This window comes from Nycticebus coucang, chromosome 18 (assembly GCF_027406575.1).
Source record: "Nycticebus coucang isolate mNycCou1 chromosome 18, mNycCou1.pri, whole genome shotgun sequence".
NCBI lineage: Eukaryota > Metazoa > Chordata > Mammalia > Primates > Lorisidae > Nycticebus > Nycticebus coucang.
Genome location: NC_069797.1, coordinates 55,866,496 through 55,887,616, shown reverse-complemented (window position 1 = coordinate 55,887,616; position 21,121 = coordinate 55,866,496). Strand labels below are relative to the sequence as shown.

Here is a 21,121-nt window from a genome sequence, read left to right as displayed (position 1 = left end):
CACAGCAACCTCCAGCTCCTGGGCTTAAGCGATTCTCTTGCCTCAGCCTCCCGAGTAGCTGGGACTATAGGTGCCCGCCACAACACCCGGCTATTTTTTTGTTGCAGTTTGGCCGGGGCTGGGTTTGAACCCACCACCCTCGGCATATAGGGCCAGCACCCTACTCACTGAGCCACAGGCGCCGCCAGTTCCTATTCTCTTCTTGCCATGAAACCCCTGTCAGTCTTGTCCCCTCCCATCCACCTCTGTTTCAAAGCAGTCACTGAATCTACAGGGAGAGGGCGGGGGCAGCATGAGTGAGAATGGATAGGTCTTCCAAAGGGATATATCTTAGGGCACCTTCGCCCCCTCGAGCTTAGATTTCAGTTGCCAAGGAAGCAGCAGGAACAGCCTGTTCTCTGGTCCCCCTTGGAGAAGCCGCCCAGGCCCTTCCCTTTCTCCCTCCCCTCCTTTCACACCGTGGCTAGGAAGTACCCCAAGATTTCTCAAGGGTATCACACCTAAGAACCTAGAGATCCATAGTTTTCTGAAGAGCTTCTTCCAAAAGTCTGGCAGCTAAGACCCCACATAGCATCTTCTACCCCTGCCAAAATCCCTTGTATGCCCCTAGCAGTTTGGAGAAGTGGGACATTCCCCCTGCCAGCCACCCTGGAAGGAGCTCTGTGGCCTGTGCCTCAGTAATTCCCCTCCCCCAGCTCATCTTGACCTTCTGGTCTCTGGGTGATAAGGGTTAGCACCTTCTGGACTCTGGGTCAGCTAGTGATAAAGTGTCCATCCAGCATATACCATATTCCCCTTGGCTCTGAAGACACTGAGGGCACTCTGGAAAGACAGCTGAGGAAACTGAGTTACCACTAGCTAAATGAAACCAAAACCCAGTTGTTTCTCCCTCTTAGTGATCTCTCAATCAAGAAAAGATGGGAGTACCAGCTACTCAGGAGGCTGAGGTAGGAGGATCACTTGAGCCCAGGGCTATAGCGTGCCATAAGCATGCCTGTGAATAGCCGCTGCACTCCAGACTTAGCAACATGGTGAGATCTTGTCTCTAAGATAAAAAATATATATAAAAAAAAATAAAAAAAGAGAGAGAGGGTAGAAATGGACAAATGAAGGGGAAAGGCAGTTTATAGAAATTGGAAATCAAATGGCTAGCGGAGATGAGAGACTGAGAAATTGGCAATTACCCTGACAAGAGTGAAGTGGCCACTTAATTCTCCCCTTTGTCCCATCAGATGCCTTTGTTCTTGGTCACAAAAGAGGGAACCCAGGGAGGGGACCAGGCCTGGCTCAGCCTTGCTTTTGGAAGCTGAGGCAAGAAGTGGAAGAAGCAGACACCTCCTTCAGGTTGTCTGTCAGAGTTTCTCCTACCTTTATTCATCTGACACTTTTTAAAAAGAGCATTTAAAATGTGCCAGGTATTGCATCCCGTGAATGTTCCCAGCTTCTGGTTTCATACTCCTGCAGAGTCCCCTCATCCTGCCTTTGCCAGCAGGAGAGGAGGGAGGAGGGGACAGCTTCTTTTACCATCAGAGTCTGGGGCTCACTATCCTGCAGGCCTCCCCCTCCAGTCAAAGGAGAGGATGAGACAGACTGGTGTGGAGGCCAGGAGTACAAAGTGGAGTGGCTCCCAGGGCCTGGAAGTGAAGCTGTACTGAGGAAATGGCTAGCTGGCCTTCCTTCCCTGCCAGCCAGGCCTCAGGATCACAGCACCTGTCTTCTCATCTGTGCTGGGACTGTGGTGAGGAAGGTGTCCACCTCCAGGGTGTTAAGAGGAAACGCTCTGGGTGTTGGTTCAAATTCTGTCTTTCACTCTCCTGGGGCAGTAGGTAGACAGAGACAGGCAACTGGGTGGTGGTGGGGTGCTGTCTCTGAGGGGCAGCTTACTCATTGGTCTATTCCCCATCATCCCCTCCCCCAGATAGATGGAAAACAGGGATTTTGATTTGGGAACAGTGAGGGAGGAGACTGGTTTGGAGCCAGCTGTGTAGGAGCACATGGGAATGACATTCTTTTCCCATCCACCTGCTGCCTGTAGTGGGGAGGACCTAGGCAAGCTTCTAGAGGAAAATGTTCCTCTTAGGGGAGGGGAATGACTCTGTTTCGCTATGGAGAGAAAGGAAGCTGAAACCTTCTGTGCCTTGTGTGCTTACCAGAGATTTCAGTGTTTCTGGGTTTTTGGGTCTGGACTCTTGCCACTCTTTTCTAGCCTAGATAAGGAATGTTCCCTTCCCCTGGGGTACTAAAAACCCTGTTTCTCACAGCCTCTTACCCCACTCTGGCCTGACTGCTTTTCTGCCACTACTCCAGATGTTGCCATGTCACTCTGCCTGGCTGGGTTCCACCTGTCCCTCTTTCCCAGCCACAGAGGGCAACAAGATGGAGAGGCTAGGGCTCAGGACTGAAAGTCAAAGCAGAGAAATTAAAAATGGCCCTTGCCCAGAGCTAAGGGAGTCCTTGCACATAGGAGGCCAGAACTTGGGGAAACCCTGCCAAGCCTAGAGAAAGGGCTGCTGGTGGGAGGTGGGGGAATGGGAAGGCAGATGGCCTGACTACAAAAGCCGCCTCCCTGTCATTGTGAATTGGGGAGGAGGCACCTCCCTAGAAATCTGCCAGGCTTTCTGCCAGAAGGGATGGTTTGAGCTCAGAATATCACCGTCCTCAGGGCTCAAATATTCCCCACTCCCATGTGGACTGGACCCAACACCCACCAACTCAAAGTTGACAGCTTCTTTCTAAGAGAGCCAGTGTAGGCATGAGGGACAGGAAAGGAGCTGCAGGGTCCCGGAATGGCTCCAGGTGGGGGGCCTTAAGTCTGCTGTAACAGAAACAGAATGAGAGGTGGGGAGCAGACAAAGAGAAGGTGAAGGGCCTGGGAGAAGCAGGGGAGCCAAATATGTGAGGGGCTGAAGAGAAGCAGGGTTTGTGGCAGTTTCAAATGTGACTGGGTGTGGCTGAGGGGAGTCTAGAAGTTCAGCGTGAGGAGTCTGGGTTCTCCCTTCCTCCTGCTTTGGAAGTTTTGGCTGCTCATATTTGGCAGCTGGTTTGTGTAAACACTTCTCCAGTGGTGTCACTTAGGCAGGTACAAAGGGAGCAGAATGGAGGGGGACCTGGGTGGGTGGGTGTATGGGGAGGGGGGAAAGGCCATAGCCAGTACCAACCTCAGAGGGATGTGACCTGGCCCTCTTCCAACCACACTCTCTCCTTTAGGAGTCCTTGACTCCCTATTCAGACCATACTCCTGATACCCAGGATTTACAATGCGTTCTCTGCCCAAAATGGCCACAAGCTTGCTTCCAGAGCCTTGGTGAGCTGCCCTCCCAGATTCATCCTCCTGAGGATTGATTTTGCCATTCAAAGGATAGCTGTAAGATAGTTGTTGGGGAGTAGGGATGGAGCTTGAATTTGTGAACTGGGATATCAGGCTCCTTATGGTATGAAATTAGGGGCTGGACCTTGGCTGTGGGGGCCTCCTTACTTACTTTTTTTTTTTTTAAATAGTCTCACTTTGTTAACCTTACTAGAATGCAGAGATGTAATCACAGCTCGTGGCAGCCTCAAACTTGTGGGGTCAAGCAATCCTCCTGCTTAAGCCTCCTGAGTAGTTGGGGCTACAGATGTCCACTACCACACCTGGATAATTTTTCTTTCTTTCTTTTTTTTTTTTTTTTGTAGAGACAGAGTCTCACTTTATGGCCCTAAGTAGAATGCCATGGCATCACACAGCTCACAGCAACCTCCAACTCCTGGGCTTAAGCGATTCTCTTGCCTCAGCCTCCCAAGTAGCTGGGACTACAGGCACCCGCCACAACGCCCAGCTATTTTTTGGTTGCAGTTCAGCCGGGGCCGGGCTTGAACCCGCCACCCTCGGTATATGGGGCCAGCGCCCTACCAACTGAGCCACGGGCACCGCCCTCTTTCTTTTTTTTTTGAGACAGAGTCCCATCATGTTACCCTTGGTAGAGTGTCGTGGCGTCACAGCTCACAGAAACCTCAAACTCTTGGGCTTAAGTCATTCTCCTGCCTCAGCCTCCCAAGTAGCTGGGACTACAAGCACCTGCCACAACACTGGCCATCTTTTATGGCAGTTGTCATTGTTGTTTTAGCTGGCCTGGGCTGGGTCTGAACCTGCCAACCCTGGTGTATGTGGCTGGCACCATAACCACTGTGCTATGGGCACGGAGCCTAATTTTTCTATTTTTTTTTAAATAAACTTTTTATTATTTATTTATTTATTTATTTTTTTTTGGGCCAGGGCTGGGTTTGAACCCGTGACCTCCGGCATATGGGGCTGGCGCCCTACCCTCTGAACCACAGGCACCGCCCTATATTATTTATTTATTTATTTTTTTATTTTGTTTTTTGGCCGGGGCTAGGTTTGAACCCGCCACCTCCGGCATATGGGACCGACACCCTACTCCTTGAGCCACAGGCACCGCCCAATTTTTCTATTTTTTGTAGAGATGGACTCTTTCCCTAGCTCAGGCTGGTCTCAAATTCCTGGCCTTAAGCAATCATTCTGCCTTGGCCTCCTAAAGTGCTAGGAGTACAGATGTGAGCTGCTGTGCCTGGCCCATGTTTACTCTGTTTAAAAAAAATTTTGGCCAGGTGCGGTGGCTTATGCCTCTAATCCTAACACTCTAGGAGGCTGAGGCAGGTGAATTCTTGAACTCAGGAGTTCAAGACCAGCTTGAGCCAGAGCAAGACTCTGTCTCTAAAAATATAGCCGGGTGTTGTGGAGGGTGCCTGTAGTCCCAGCTACTCAGGAGGCTGAGGGAAGAGGATCACTTAAGCCCAAGAGTTTGAGGTTGCTGTGATGTATGAGGCCAGGGCACTCTGTGAAAGGTGACAAAGAGACTGTCTCAAAAAAAAAATAAAAAGAAAAGAAAATTTTGTTTTATTTTTTAGATATAGAGTATTGCTAAGCCCAGGCTGGGCTTGAACTTCTGGGCTCAAGTGATCCTCCCACCTGATCCTCCAGAGTAATTTACTCCTTTCCCAGATTGTAAATGTTAGGACAGGGCAGGGCGTCAAGACTGTATATAGGGAAGCTAAAACACTGGAGTCAGAGGTGGATTACATTTGCTTTTGGGCTTCTTACTGAGGGGAAAAGAAAGGCTAATGCCCAAAGTCTTGGGCATAATAATTTATATATGGTTCTTTGGGATAAACAAGATTAAAAAAAAAAACTTAAAATAAGCTTGGGGCAGCGCCTGTGGCTCAAAGGGGTAGGGCACCGGTCCCATATGCCGGAGGCGATGGGTTCAAACCCAGCCTGGGCCAAGAAATAAAAAACTGCAAAAATAAATAAATAAAATAAAGTTTATTAAAAAAAGAAAGAAAGAAAATTGCCATAGACTTTAAAAAAAAAAAAAGCTTGGATTTACAGGAAACAATTTGAGGGTAGTAGTAGCAGGTCCTCACATACCCTGCCCTCGATTTCCCCTTTTATTAACATCTTAACATTAGTATGGTAAATTTGTAACAATTAATGAACCAATATTGATACATTATTATTTTTTTGATTTTTGAGACAGAGTTTCACTATGTCCCCCCTTGGTAGAGTGCCATGGCATCACAGCTCACAGCAACCTCAAACTCTTTGGGCTTAAGCGATCCTCTTGCCTCAGCCTCCCAAGCAGCAGGGACTATAGGCGCCCGCCACAATGCCTGACTATTTTTTGGTTGTAGTTGTCATTGTTGTTTGGCAGGCCAGGGCTGGATTTGAACTCACCAGCTCCAGTGTATGTGACTGGCTGGCACCCTAGCCGCTGAGCTACAGGTGCGAAACCTGATACACTATTATTGTTATTATTTTCTTTGGGGGTAGAGTCTCACTCTGTTGCCTTCAGTAGAGTTCTTTGGCTACACAACCCACAGCAACCTCAAACTTCTGGGCTGAAGAGATCCTCTTGCCTCAGCCTCCAGATGGGACTACAGGCTCCCGACTCAATGCCCAGCTAGTTTTTTTAGAGACAGGGTCTTGCTCTTGCTAAGACTGCTGTCAAACTCCTGAGCTCAAGCAATCCACCTGCCTTGGCCTCCCAGAGGGCTAGGATTACAGGCGCGAGCCACCTTGTCCCGCCCTATTATTATTATTTTTGAAGACAGGGTCTTGTTTTGTTGCCCAAGCTGGTCTCCAACTCCTGGTCCCAAGCGATCCTCCAGCCTTGACCTCCCAAAATGCTGGGATCACAGGCATGAGCCATAGCGCCTTGCCTGATACATCATTATTAACTAAACTCCATGTTTTATTCAGATTTCCTTAGTTTTTACCTAATGTTATTTTCCGTTCCAGGATCCTATTCATAATCCCACATTACCTTTTGTCATCAGGTCTCCTTAGCCGTTTTGGCTATGACAGTGTCTCAGAGTTCTCTTGTTTTTGATAACCTTAACTTCAGTTTCCTCCTTCCTTCCCCCTGTATACAAGCAGTATGCAAGGCCAGGAGATTCTGGGAGGCCGGTCAGATTTGGAAGTATGGATGTGTGTACAGCTAACCACACCTCAGTGTCGCTTTACAGGTGTGGAAATGAGAACTCTGGTAACCCCAGGGGCTTAGAAGAACAAAAAATGGCCTGGAAAGAGGAAGAATCTATTGCTGAACGCCACACCCTTGCCGCGCCTACTAACTAGAAGGTAACGAAAGGGTGTTAGCATACGACAGAGAATCCCGGTCGACGGTGACGTCATTGGGCGACGCCTGGTTGCAAGCAACCTGTCGGGCTCCCCAAGCCTCAGAGTCTCTGTGTTGCCTCAGCTCCTGGAATTCTTCCCTTAAAGGAGAGAAATTATGCGGGGATATCTAGATTAGTTCTTTAGCTTCCTTTCCAGCGCAAATACGGTCCCAGGCCGAAGAACTACAATTGCCAGAAGACACCGGGTTCTTTGCTGAATTCCTATTGGTTCGTCTATGTTCCGCCCAGCCAATAGAAAACGAACTTCTTGATAAGTGTCAAAATGGCGATGCCTAGGCTCTAGAACTAGGTTGTCCGGTAGGCTTAAATTTGGGAAGGCGGTGAATGAAAAGGAAATCGGGAATTATAGTTACAGGCCTGGGAAAGGTGGAGAAAATAAAGGGAAAAAATCTGTATCTGTGGTGGTGGTGGCTGAGGGACTCGGCTAGAATTAAGGGCATAATTAGGCAACCGATACTGGATTAACCCGTTGTGACCCTCTTTGGTCTTTGAATTAGATACCTTCTTTTTTGGTGTCCCAGTTCAAGGACGGATGAGCCTGATGGGCTGTCTATCTTACCCCAGTCCATCTTTTTCTTTATAGTTCTTGTGCCTTGTGCCTTGCTTAAACCTTCCGACATCTTTTCCATTCTGTTAACTCTGCCGTCCCCTATTTTCCTCAGAACCCTATCTCTGCTCTAGCTTCATTTCCCCCACCTGGAGGCTGTTTGCCACCTGCCCCGCCTCCTCAGAGTGAAGTCATGAAGGTGGTGAACCTAAAGCAAGCCATTTTACAAGCCTGGAAGGAGCGATGGAGTGACTACCAATGGGCAATCAACATGAAGAAATTTTTTCCCAAAGGAGCCACCTGGGATATTCTCAATCTGGCAGGTCTCAAGTGAAGTGGGAAGGAAAGATGGGAGGGATAAAGAATAAACCCAGAAAGGTCATAATCACATTCTTACTTGTCGTTCCCCTTGCAGATGCACTACTGGAGCAGGCCATGATTGGACCTTCTCCCAATCCTCTCATCCTATCTTACCTGAAGTATGCCATTAGTTCTCAGGTAAAGTGCCCCTTCCTCCCACCCTCAAGGAGTGAGGGTTTTGGAGGTAAAAGACTTGGAGTGCAATTGTCAGCTTATGCTTCGTAGATTAATTTGTTTGAACAGATTGTTTCTCTGAGTTCCAGTCTTCCTTTAAAAATAATACTTTGTTTGTTGAGATGAATATTACATTCAACTTATTTTATCAATAAATATGCTTGTATGTGCCAGACATTGCTAGGCCCTGAGGACACAATTGTGAACAAGACCTGATCGCAGTACACAAAAAACTTAGTGGGTAATATAGACTTATAAAATTAGCGATCAGTCTGGGCTGCGCCTGTGGCTCAGCGGGTAGGGCGCCGGCCCCATATGCCGAGGGTGGCGGGTTCAAACCCAGCCCCAGCCAAACTGCAACAAAAAAATAGCCGGGCGTTGTGGGGGGCGCCTGTAGTTCCAGCTACTTGGGAGGCTGAGTCAAGAGAATTGCCTAAGCCCAAGGATTTAGAGGTTGCTGTGAGCTGTGTGACGCCATGGCACTCTACCAAGGGCGATAAGGTGAGACTCTGTCTCTACAAAAAAAAAAAAAATTAGCGATCAGTCACAGAATAGGGTTTATGATAAAGGCTAGGACAGAGGACAGAAGCTTCCTGACTTGTGATGGGGTTACATCCGGATAAACCCATTATGAGTTGAGAGTATCATAAGTTGAAGATGTATTTTAATATACCTCACTTACCAAACATCATGGCTTAGCCTAGCCTGCCTTAAACGTGCTCAAAACACTCACAGTAGCCTACAGCTAGGAAAAATCATCTAATATAAAGTCTATTTTATAAATAAGTGTTGAACATCTAATGTAATTTATTGACTGCTTTACTGAATGCGAAAAACAGAATAATTGTATAGAAGACTAAAAGCAGGCTCTGCGCCTATGGCTCAAGTGGCTAAGGCGCCAGCCACATACACCTGAGCTGGCGGGTTCGAATCCAGCCCGGCCCACCAAACAACAATGATGGCTGCAACCAAAAAATAACTGGGCATTGTGCCAGGTGCCTATAATCCCAGCTCTTTGGGAGGCGGAGGTAGGAGAATTGCTTGAGCCCAGGAGTTGGAGGTTGCTGTGAGCTGTGATGCCACGGCACTCTATCCAGGGTGACAGCTTGAGGCTCTGTCTTAAAAAAAAAAAAAAGAAGACTAAAAGTTCATTGCTTTTGCACCATCATAAATTCAAAAATTTGTAAGTTGACTCATGGGAGTTCAGGAAAGGGCACCAATCAAGTCTGAACAATCAGGGAAGGTTTTCTGGAGGAAGTGATGTTTAAATCTAGACCTGAGGGTGGCTCCTCTGGCTCAAAGGAGTAGGGCACCAGCCCCATATGCTGGAGGTGGTGGGTTCAAACCCAGCCCCAGCCAAAAACTGCAAAAAAGAAAAATAAATTTAGACCTGAATGTTAAGGAGTGAGCCAGGCAGATTGAAGAGAACACGCAAAGCAGAGAAAAAGCATATGCAACTCTATGAGGCAAAATCACATGATATGTTTAGGAAGTGAAAATAATTTGGTATGGCTAGAGCAGCAGTTTTGCTCTCAGGACCTCTTTACACTCTTCAGAATTATTTTCTGTTTATGTGCATTATATCCATATTTATATCTTAAAAATTAAAACTGAGGGCCAGGCGCAATGGCTCATGCTTTTAATCCTAGCACTCTGGGAGGCCGAGACAGGTGGTTAGTTTGAGCTTACGAGTTCAAGACCAGCCTAAGCAAAATTGAGACACCGTCTCTACTAAAAAAAAAAACAAAAAACAAACAACAAAAAACTTAGGCAAGAGGATTACCTCTTTCTATGAGCTATGGTGCCACGGCACTCTACCCAGGGCGATAGCTTGCAACTCTATCTCAAAACAAACAAATAAACAATTAAAACTGAGAAATTTAAAAAAATATTCATTAGTAAACTTAAAAGTAACAAAAATCACCGATTACATGTTAATGGGTTATTTCAATGAAATATAATCACATTTTCCAGAACAAAAAAAAATTAGGAAAAATGGTATTGTTTTACATTTTTACAAATCTCTTTTAATGTCTGTCTTAACAGAAGACAACTGAATTCTTATATCTGCTTCCTCATTCAGTTGTTGCAATAGGCTGTTTCGCTTAAAGTATATGAGGAAAGTCTGGGCTCATGCATCAGATGTTTAGTTTGAAAAGGGAGGAGTATTTTATTTATTTATTTTTTTGAGACAAGAGTCTCATTATGTTACACTCAGTAGAGTGCTGTGGTATCACAGCTTACAGCAACCTCTCCAACCCTTGGGCTTAAGCGATTCTCTTGCCTCAGCCTCTCAAGTAGCTGGGACTATAGGCACCCACCACAACACCCGGATTTATTTATTTATTTTTTTGGTAGAGACAGGTCTCACTCTGCCTCAGGCTGGTCTCTAACCTCTGAGCTCAGAGCGATTCACCTGCCTCAGCTTCCCAGAGTGCTAAGATTACAGGTGTGAGCCACCACGCCTGGCCAGGGAGGAGTATTTTAATAAGCTTTTCACAGCTCAGAGGCTAGGGCGCCAGCCACATATACCAGAGCTGGCGGGTTCGAATCCAGCCTGGAGCCACCATACAACAATGAAAACTACAACCAAAAAATAGCTGGGCGTTGTGGGAGGCACCTGTAGTCGCAGCTTCTTGGGAGGCTGAAGCAAGAGAATCGCTTAAGCCCAGGAGTTTGAGGTTGCTGTGACCTATGAGGCCACATGGCACTCTACCCAGGACAACAGCTTGAGACTCTGTTTCAAAAAAAAAAAAAGCTTTTCAGAAAACCGTGGGTATTTTTCTAGAATGAAAAGGTAAATAAGATCTTAGTATTATTTTAAAAATATTTTTGAGGGTGGCTCCTGTGGCTCAAAGGAGTAGGGTGCCGGCCCCATATGCCGGAGGGGGTTCAAACCCCTCCTGGGCCAAAAACAGCAAACAAAAAATGAAAAAAAAAAAAATTTTTTTTTTTACCTCCTAGATTCCCTGAAAAGGTCTTGGGGATCCACAGGAGTCCTTGGACTTTACCTTTAGAACTGCTAAGGTAGCAGTTCAAGGAGTAGACTGGTTTAGTGAGAGGGATAGAGGTAAGGTTGTAAGGGGCCTGTGGATGATGCTAACGCGTTTGGACTTTATCTTAGGATAAAAGGTAATCACTCAGCTCCCAGGGTTGTCCAGCCTATGGCCTGAGGCCCATATGGGGGTTGTTTAGGACTTTCTTGCTTATCTGTGGTGGTGGATATCACAAAAATTATGCATGGACTTTTTTTTTTTTTGCTCATCAGCTTTCATTAGTGTTTGTGTATTTAATGTGTGGCCTAAGACAGATCTTCTTCCATTGTAGCACAGAGAAGTCAAAAGGGTTGGACATCCCTGAAGGGTTTTAAGAAGAGGAATAGGATTTGCTTAAATGCACATACACATATATGAATAAAATACACAAATCTTTTTTTTTTTTGGCCGGGGCTGGGTTTGAACCCGCCACCTCCGGCATATGGGACCGGCGCCCTACTCCTTGAGCCACAGGCGCTGCCCAATAAAATACACAAATCTTAAGATCAATTCAGTTCAATTGTGTCTTCTCATGTCACCAATGTCTATGATAAGATAGCATCTCCATTCTCCCACAAACTTACCTTTTTCCTCTTTCTGTTCCACCTGCCTCTTCTGTAACCACTGAATGATTTCTATCACCAATTATTGCCTGTATTTAGATTTTATAGACATGCAGTCATATAGTATGTATTCTGTATACAATTTCTTTTGTTTAACAGAAGTGTTTATGGGATTTATGTTACGTATGTCAGCAGTTCATTCTTTATTTAAATTGCTGACTAGTATTTCTCAGTTGATACATAATACTTCCTTTTTTCTCTCAGCATTATGTCTGTTTTCTATGTTAGTACATATTGATTTACCTTAATCTTCTTAACTACTGCTTAATGTTCCATATGTACTATAATTTAGGTTATTTCTTTTTTTTGAGACAGAGTTTTTCACTTTGTCACCCTTGGTAGAGTGCTGTTGCTTCATAGCTCGCAGCATCCTCAAACTCTTGGGCTCAAGCAGTTCCCTTACCTCAGCCTCCCAACTAGCTGGGACTACAGGTGCCCACCACAATGCCCGGCTTTTTTTTTTTGGTTGCAGTTGTCACTGCTGTTTTAGCTGGCCGGGGCCAGGTTCGAACCTCCCAGTCTTGGAATATGGGGCCAGTGCCCTACCTACTGAGCCACAGGTGCCACCCAGATCTATAGTGTTTAAAAGCATTTCTCCACATCTTTGTCAGCATTGGACAGACTCTTCCAAAATTGTTTCCAGAGGGAAAAAATTATATCACATTATAATATATTATCTTTTAATGATTGTGATATTGAACATTTTTTTCATGTTTATGACATGTTTCTGCGAACTGTTTAGGTTTATCATTTGCCTATTATTCTGTTTATTTTCTTTTTTTGTTGTTTGTTATACAGCTTTATAGAGAAATAATTCACATACTATACAACTTACCCATTTATACACTTCAGGGTAGGCATGGTGGCTCATACCTATAATTCCAGCACTTTGGGAGGCCAAGGCAGAGGAGGATCACTTGAGGCTGACAGCTCAAGATCAGCCTGATCAACATAATTAGACCTCCATCTCTACAAAATATGTATTAATAAAATTAGGTAGGCATGGTGGCATATGCCTATAGTCCCAGCTACTTAGGAAACTGAGGTGGGAGGATTGCTTGAGCCTAGGAGCTCCAGGCTCCATAGAGCTATGATCATGTTATCGTACTCTAACCTGGACAACAGAGCAAGACCCTGTCTTTAAAAAGAAAAATTAAGGGTGGCGCCTGTGGCTCAAGGGGTAGAGTGCTGGTCCCATATGCCAGAGGTGGCAGGTTCAAACCTAGCCCCGGCCAAAAACCAAAAAAAAAAAAAAAAAAAAGGAAAAATTAAAAGGGCAGCACCTGTGGCTCAGTCGGTAAGGCGCCGGCCCCATATACCGAGGGTGGCGGGTTCAAACCCGGCCCCGGCTAAACTGCAACCAAAAAATAGCTGGGCGTTGTGGCGGGCGCCTGTAGTCCCAGCTACTCGGGAGGCTGAGGCAGGAGAATCACTTAAGCCCGGGAGTTGGAGGTTGCTGTGAGCTGTGTGAGGCCACGGCACTCTACCGAGGGACCGAGGGCCATAAAGTGAGACTCTGTCTCTACAAAAAAAAAAAAAAAAAGAAAAATTAAAAAGAATTAAAGGCCAGGCGTAGTGGTTCATGCTTGTAATCCTAGCACTCTGGAGAGCTGAGGTGGGTGGATTGTGGATTGAGTTCAAGACCAGCCTGAGCAAGAGTGAGACCCTGTCTCTACTAAAAACAAAAAACTGAGGCAAGAAGATCGCTTGAGCCCAAGAGTTTGAGGTTGCTGTGAGCTATGTATGACACCACTGCACTCTACCAAGGGTCACAAAGTGAGACTTTGTCTCAAAAAAAAAAAAACTAAAAAGATATACCTTTCACCGGTTTTCAGTATATTCACAGAGTTGTATGCAAATATCACCATGGTCAGTTTAGATCATTTTGATCAAGCTAAAAAGAATTCTTACTACCACTTGTGCCTATAATCCCAGCTACTCAGGAGGATTACTCGAGACTAGTAGTTGAAGACCACCCTGGGCAACATATCAGCTGGGCAGTATAGGGAGACCCCTCTTTTGTTTTTTGTTTTTTTTTTAGAGACAGAGTCTTACTTTGTCGCCCTCGATAGAGTGCTGTGGTGTCATACGCTCACAGCAACCTTCAACTCCTGGGCTTACTCTTGCCTCAGCCTCCCAAGTAGCTGGGACTACAGGTGCCCGCCACAACGACACCCAGCTATTTTTTTGTTGCAGTTTGGCTGGGGCTGGGTTTGAACCCGCCACCTTTGGTATATGGTGCCGGCACCCTACCTACTGAGCCACAGGAGCTGCCCGTGAGACCCCTCTCAAGAGGGGAGTGAAAAAAAAAAATAGTCAAATTCTTACTTTTCTTTTTTTTTTTTTTTTGCAGTTTTGGCTGGGGCCAGGCTTGAACCCACCACCCCTGGTATATGGGGCTGGCGCCCTACTTCTTGAGCCACAGGTGCCACCCTTTTTTTTTTTTTTTTGATGGGGTCTTGTCCTGTCTTCTAGGCTAGAGTGCAATGATCTGATGGTAGTTCACTGCAGCCTGGAATGCCTGGGCTTAAGCTACCCTCATGGCTCAGCCTCCCAAGTAGCTAGGACTATAGGTTTGTGCCACCATAGCTGGCTAATATGTAAATTTTTTCTAGAGGTTTTTTGTTTGTTTGTTTCCCCCACTCACTCTCTCCGTTTTTTCTTCATCTTCTTTACTTTTTTATTTTTTTTTCCGTAGAGACAGCGTCTCACTTTATGGCCCTCGGTAGAGTGCCGTGGCCTCACACAGCTCACAGCAACCTCCAACTCCTGGGCTTCAGTGATTCTCTTGCCTCAGCCTCCCAAGTAGCTGGGACTACAGGTGCCCGCCACAACGCCCGGCTATTTTTTGGTTGCAGTTTGGCCGGGGCCGGGTTTGAACCCGTCACCCTCGGTATATGGGGCCGGCGCCCTACCGACTGAGCCACAGGCGCCGCCCCACTTTTTTATTTTTAATGTTGGGTTTCAAGGCAGCTACCTGTCTCCTAAAATGTTGAGGTTTCAGAACTGGGTCCTCAGCTCTTGGAGTGCTCTTGGTTAAAAAATGACCAGACATCCCAAAGTAGAGCAAGCATAAAACAAAGGTTATTGAGAAAGAGAAAGATAGGCTTACAGAGCCATATACATTCACCATAGACCGCAAATGGACCCCCCTTTTCATGACCAAGTAAAAGCCTAGAGGTTGTTCTCAATGTGTTGTCCAGGCTGGTCTTGAGCTCCCAGTATTCTCTAGGAGTTCTAACTCTAGTATTCTCTCACCTCAGCCTCATAGAGTGCTGGGATTACAGACATGAGCCACTTGGCCTGGCCTGTTTTATTGATTTTAAAGTATTTTTTTAATATATTCTATTTTTTTTTTTTTTTGTAGAGACAGAGTCTCACTTTATGGCCCTCGGTAGAGTGCCATGGCATCACACAGCTCACAGCAACCTCCAACTCCTGGGCTTAAGCGATTCTCTTGCCTCAGCCTCCCAAGTAGCTGGGACTACAGGTGCCCGCCACAACACCTGGCTATTTTTTGGTTGCAGTTTAGCCGGGGCCGGGTTTGAACCCGCCACCCTCGGTATATGGGGCCGGCGCCTTACCGACTGAGCCACAGGTGCCGCCCTCTATATTCTATTTTTAATCCTCATTTGTTATGTATATTTAAGATTTTCTGTCACTTTTTTTTTTTTTTTTTTTTTGAGACAGAGTCTCACTATGTTGGCTTGGGTAGAGTGCTGTGGCATCCAGTTCACAGCAACCTCAAACTCTTGGGTTTAAGCGATTCTCTTGCTTCAGCCTCCCTGTGACTACAGGTGCTGCCCGCCACAACGCCTGGCTATTTTTTTGTTATAGTTGTCATTGTTGTTTAGCAGGCCCCGGCCAGGTTTGAACTTGCCAGCCCCAGTGTATGTGGCTGGAGCCCTAACCACTGAATTATGGTCACTGAGCCTTTCTCTCACTTTTTTAACTTTGTAATTTTTTTTCTTAGCATGCAGTAATTTTTAATGTTTTTTTGTTGTCATGTTTGTCCTTTTTTTTTTTTAAATATAGTCTTTTGGAGGTTTTTTTGAGACAGAGTCTTTCTCTGTTGCCTAGGCTAGAGCGCTGTGGGCTCATTATGGCTTGCTGCAACCTCAACCGCCTGGGTTCAAGAATTCCTCCTGTTAGCCGGGCGTTGTGGCGGGCGCCTGTAGTCCCGGCTACTCGGGAGGCTGAGGCAAGAGAATCGCTTGAGCCCAGGAGTTGGAGGTTGCTGTGAGCTGTGTGAGGCCACGGCACTCTACCGAGGGCCATAAAGTGAGACTCTGTCTCTACAAAAAAAAAAAAAATTCCTCCTGCTTCAGTCTCTCAAGTAGCTGGGACTATAGTTGTGTGCCATCACACTGGTCTGGAACTGTTGGCCTCAAGTGATCCTCCCACCTCAGCCTTCCAGAGCACTAGAATTAGAGGCATGAGTCACTGTGCCCGGTCCTTGTCTTACTTAAGGACTTCCTTGCTCTAAGGATCATAAATATATTCTCCAATTTGGGCTAGTATTTGACTTTTATTTTGTTTAATCAATTTAGAATTTATTGTAGTGCGAGGAAAGATCCAGATTTTTTTTTTTTTTTTTTTTGTAGAGACAGAGTCTCACTTTATGGCCCTCGGTCCCTCGGTAGAGTGCCGTGGCCTCACACAGCTTACAGCAACCTCCAACTCCTGGGCTTAAGTGATTCTCTTGCCTCAGCCTCCCGAGTAGCTGGGACTACAGGTGCCCGCCACAATGCCCGGCTATTTTTTGGTTGCGGTTTGGCCGGGGCAGGGTTTGAACCCGCCACCCTCGGTATATGGGGCCGGCGCCTTACCGACTGAGCCACAGGCGCCGCCCCAGATCCAGATTTTTTTTTTCCAAATAGATTGATAGTTGACCAATTATCTTTATCAAATAAGCTATTCTTTGTCATATCTTTTTTCTTTTCTTTTCTTTTTCTTTTTTTTTTTTTGAGACAGAGCCTCAGTCAGTTGCCCTGGGTAGAGTGCTGTGGCATCACCGCTCACAGCAACCTTCAACTCCTGGAGTGAAGTGATTCTCTTGTCTCAGCCTCCCAAATAGCTAGGACAACAGGTGCCTGCCACAACACTCAGCTATTTTTTGGTTGTAGTTGTCATTGTTGTTTGGCAGGCCCAGGCTGGATTCGAACCTGCCAGCTCTGGTGTATGTGGCTGGCATCTTAGCCTCTTGAGCTACAGGCGCTAAGCCAATTCTTTGGAATATCTTAAATTTTCTTATAGACAAGGGTCTATTTTTTGATATTCTAGTGTATTTGGTTGATATATTTGTCCCTTTTTTTTTTTTTTTGTAGAGACAGAGTCTCACTTTACCGCCCTCGGTTCGCACGGCTCACAGCAACCTCCAGCTCTTGGGCTTACGCGATTCTCTTGCCTCAGCCTCCCGAGCAGCTGGGACTACAGGCGCCCGCCACAACGCCCGGCTATTTTTTTGTTGCAGTTTGGCCGGGGCCGGGTTTGAACCCGCCACCCTCAGCATATGGGGCCGGTGCCCTACTCACTGAGCCACAGGCGCCGCCCATATTTGTCCTTTTTTTGCACTATTACTTTTACTATTTTGATTACTATAGCTTTATAGTGTGTGTTTTTTGTTTGTTTGTTTGTTTTTTATTAAATTATAGCTGTGTACATTATTGTAATCATCGGGTATAATGTGCTGGTTTTATATACAATTTGAAATATTTTCATCAAACTGGTTAACATAGCCTTCATGGCATTGTTTTTAGTTATTGTGTTAAGACATTTATATTCTACATTTAGTAAATCTCACATGTACTCTTTTTTTTTTTTTTGTAGAGACAGAGTCTCACTTTATGGCCCTCGGTAGAGTGCCGTGGCATCACACAGCTCACAGCAACCTCCAACTCCTGGGCTTAAGCGATTCTCTTGCCTCAGCCTCCCAAGTAGCTGGGACTACAGGTGCCCGCCACAACGCCCAGCTATTTTTTGGTTGCAGTTCAGCCAGGGCCGGGTTTGAACCCGCCACCCTCGGTATATGGGGCTGGCGCCTTACCGACTGAGCCACAGGCGCCGCCCTCACATGTACTCTTGTAAGATGCACCATAGGTATGGTCCCACCAATTACCCTCCCTCCACCCATCCTCCCTTCTCCCCTCCCTATCCCCTTTCCCCATATTCTTGGGCTATAATTTCATATGAAAGCTATAACTTGGTTTCATAGTAGGGCTGAGTACATTGGAGACTTTTTCTTCCATTCTTGAGATACTTTGCTATATAGTGTGTTTTGCCCACTGTGCTGGGCAATTTTCTCTTAGTTGTTTTATTTCTTTTCTTTCGAGACAGAGTCTCAAGCTTTTGCCCTGGTAAAGTTCTGTGGTGTCATAGCTCACAGCAACCTCAAATTCGGCTCAAGTGATTCTCTTGCCTCAGTTTTTCTTTCTTTCTTTTTGAGACAGAGCCTCAAGCTGTCACCCTGGGTAGAGTGCTGTGGCATCACAGCTCACAGCAACCTCAAACTCTTGTGTTCAAGCAATTCTCTTGCCTCAGCCTCCCACATAGCTGAACTCCTGAGCTCAAGCAATCCACCTGCCTTGGCCTCACAGAGTGCTTAGATTACAGGTGTGAGCCACCACTCCTGGCTAGTTGTTTTATTTCTGAAAAATTTATTAGTTTTGGGCCAGGCACGGTGGCTCATGCCTGTAATCCTAGCACCTGGGGTCTGATGTGGGTGGATTGCCTGAGCTCAGGAGTTTTCGACCAGCCTGAGCAAGAGTGAGACCCTGTCTCCAAAAAAGTAGGTACCTGCCACAATTACTCAAGAGGCTGAGGCAAGAGAATTGTTTGAGCCCAAGAGTTTGAGGTTGCTGTGAACTAGGGCACCATGGCACTCTACTGAGGGCTACAAAATGAGACTCTGTCTCAAAAAATTTTTTTCTTAGCTTTTTTGGGCTTTTTTTTTTAGAGACAGAGTCTCACTTTGTTGCCCTTTGTACAGTACTGTGGCATCACAGCTCACAGCAACCCCCAGCTCTTGGGCTTAGGCAATTATCTTGCCTCAGCCTCCCAAGTAGCTGGGACTACAGGTGCCTGCCACAACTCCCGGCTATTTTTTTTGTTGTTGTTGCAGTTTGGCTGGGGCCAGGTTCAAACCCACCATCCTCGGTATATGGGGGTGGCACCCTACCCACTGAGCCACAGGCGCTGCCGGGCATTTTGTTTTTCAGGCACATTTTAGCATTAACTTATTAAGTTCCTGTAAAAATCCTATCGTGTTTTAACTGAGATTTCTTTAGCTTTGTAGATTAATTTGGGGTGGTTATAGTTTTTGTACAAACTACAAACGATTGTAGTTTGAAGACTCAGTTGAGGAAAGTAAGACATGGAGAAAGCAGGGAGCCCATTTAGTCTGACATACTTTTTTGTTTTTGTTTTTGTTTTTTTTTTTTGTAGAGACAGTCTCACTTTATGGCCCTCGGTAGAGTGCCGTGGCCTCACACAGCTCACAGCAACCTCCAACTCCTGGGCTTAAGCAATTCTTGCCTCAGCCTCCCAAGTAGCTGGGACTACAGACGCCCGCCACAACGCCTGGCTATTTTTTGGTTGCAGTTCAGCCGGGGCTGGGTTTGAACCCGCCACCCTCGGTATATGGGGCCGGCGCCTTACCGACTGAGCCACAGGTGCCGCCCTGTTTGTTTTTGTTTTTAGCAGGCCCTGGCTGGGTTCAAACCTGCCTCCCTCAGTGCTCAGGGCTGGTGCTCTAACCAGAGCTGTGGGCACCCTGACATATGTTTTTCTTTAAAAGACTATAGGGTAGGACCTGTGGCTTTAAAGGAGTAGGGCGCCAGCCCCATATGCTGGAGGTGGTGGGTTCAAACCCAGCCCCAGCCAAAAAATAAATAAATAAATAAATAAAAGACTATATATGGCCAGGCACGGTGGCTCATGCCTGTAATCCTAGCACTCTGGGAGGCTGAGGTGGATGGATTGCCTGAGCTCAGGAGTTCTAGACCAGACTGAGCCAGAGTGAGACTCTGTTTCTAAAAATAGGTGGGCATTGTGGCAAGTGCCGTAGTCCCAGCTACTGGGGAGGCTGCGGCAAGAGGATCACTTGAGCCCAAGAGTTTGAGGTTGCTGTGAGCTACAATGATGCCAGTGCACTCTATGCAGGGTGACAGAATGAGACTCTGTCTAAAAAAAAAAAGAAAAAAAGAACCAAGTGAGGTGGCTCATGTCTGTAATCCTAGCACTTTGGGAGGTCGAGGCAGGTGGATTGCCTGAGTAAGAGTGAGACCCTGTCTCTACCAAAAATAGAAAAACTAGCTGGGCATTGTGACTGGTACTGTAGTCCAGCTACTTGGGAGGCTGAGACGGGAGCTCTTGAGCCCGAGAGTTTGAGGTTGCTGTGAGCTATGACTGCACAGCACTCTACCCAGGGCAATGGAGTGAGACTCTGTCTCAAAAATAAATAAATATTAACAACGAATAAATAAATAAAAGAGTTTCTTGATGACTTTAATGAGCAGATTCATGGGGTGGTCAGGACAGAAGTGATTGGAGTGGGTTGAAGAGTGGACGAAAGGTGGAGCGGTAGAGACAATTCACGTAGAGAATGCTTATGTGTGTGAAGAGAGGGTGGTGGTTAAATGGAAGTGTGGGGTCTGCAGGAAGCTCTCCTAAAAATAGAAGAATCTGGAGATGTGTAAACACTGATGGGAAAGGCAAGAAGGAGATAGAGGCTGAAGTAACATTGAGAGAAATAAATAGATAGAAAAGACCTTTGCTACTTGTCAAGTGCTATGCAAAATCAGTAATTTATTCTTCCTTCTGAGTCAAGAGGCTCTTTCGGTCCCCTGCTGTGCATCCAGAAGGTACTTAGGTGTGGTTGGAGGTGTTGAATATGAAGAAGAGCAGAGAGGATTAGAGAGTGATTGCAGGCTCATGCAGAGCTGGCCACAAGTGTGGCAGGTCACTCAGAGGGTCTCCAGCTTCTGAGCTTGTGGTGGTTCAGAGCTTCTCCAGTGACAGAATTATTAAGACTGGAATAGGTCAGATTCTGCCATGTAAAATAGTTCACCACCTGGAAAATATTTTTAGGTCTGGGAGTGGCAGTGCTTAATTCATACAGTTAGCAAAAATTTACTGAATAGCATTCAGAATTTGAAGACCATCAGTTGATTTTGACTGATTACATCCTTCTGAATATACAGAATTGGGGGGGTTTCCCTCCTGGTAGTTTGGGGTCAGCGGAACATCCAGCTCCCCCTTCAGGTCGGTATCCAGCACAGTTCAGTTCTTTGCCAAGTGCTTGCTATGGGGACATCATATGAATAAAGAAACACTCGCCTGGAACTTTATGGTCATCCTTCCCAGGCAGGCTTCCAACCTTCTGATCGCTGTCAGACGTTAGCTCTGGCTTCACAGTATGGTGATTCTGAGCACTGATTATATTCCACTGATTGTTCATCCAAGATTGTTAGTTAAAGATGTCTGAACAGAGAGCCGTATGTGCAGGTGATAGGAAATTATACATGGAAGGAAATACTGCCATTCTCAGGTGATTGAGGCTGACTTAGCTTCTTCTTTCTTATTTCTTTAGAGCAGTGGTTCTCAACCTTCCTAATGCCTCCTAATGGCGTGACCCTTTAATACAGTTCCTCATGTTGTGGTGACCCACAACCATAAAAATTATTTTC

General features: G+C 46.1%; 1 protein-coding gene across 8 annotated transcripts in view; it reads left to right on the top strand.

The window, feature by feature from the left end:
- Positions 1-21,121, top strand: part of MED24 (mediator complex subunit 24) — a 44,791-nt gene that overhangs the window by 2,961 nt on the left and 20,709 nt on the right. For 2 of the 8 annotated variants that reach the window (XM_053568151.1, XM_053568149.1), the window contains exons 1-2: positions 7,000-7,562; positions 7,659-7,741. In XM_053568151.1, the coding sequence (XP_053424126.1) occupies positions 7,502-7,562; positions 7,659-7,741 (144 nt within the window). In that variant the 5' untranslated portion in view covers positions 7,000-7,501. The other 6 variants (XM_053568145.1, XM_053568147.1, XM_053568144.1 and 3 more) reach the window with 6 other exon arrangements.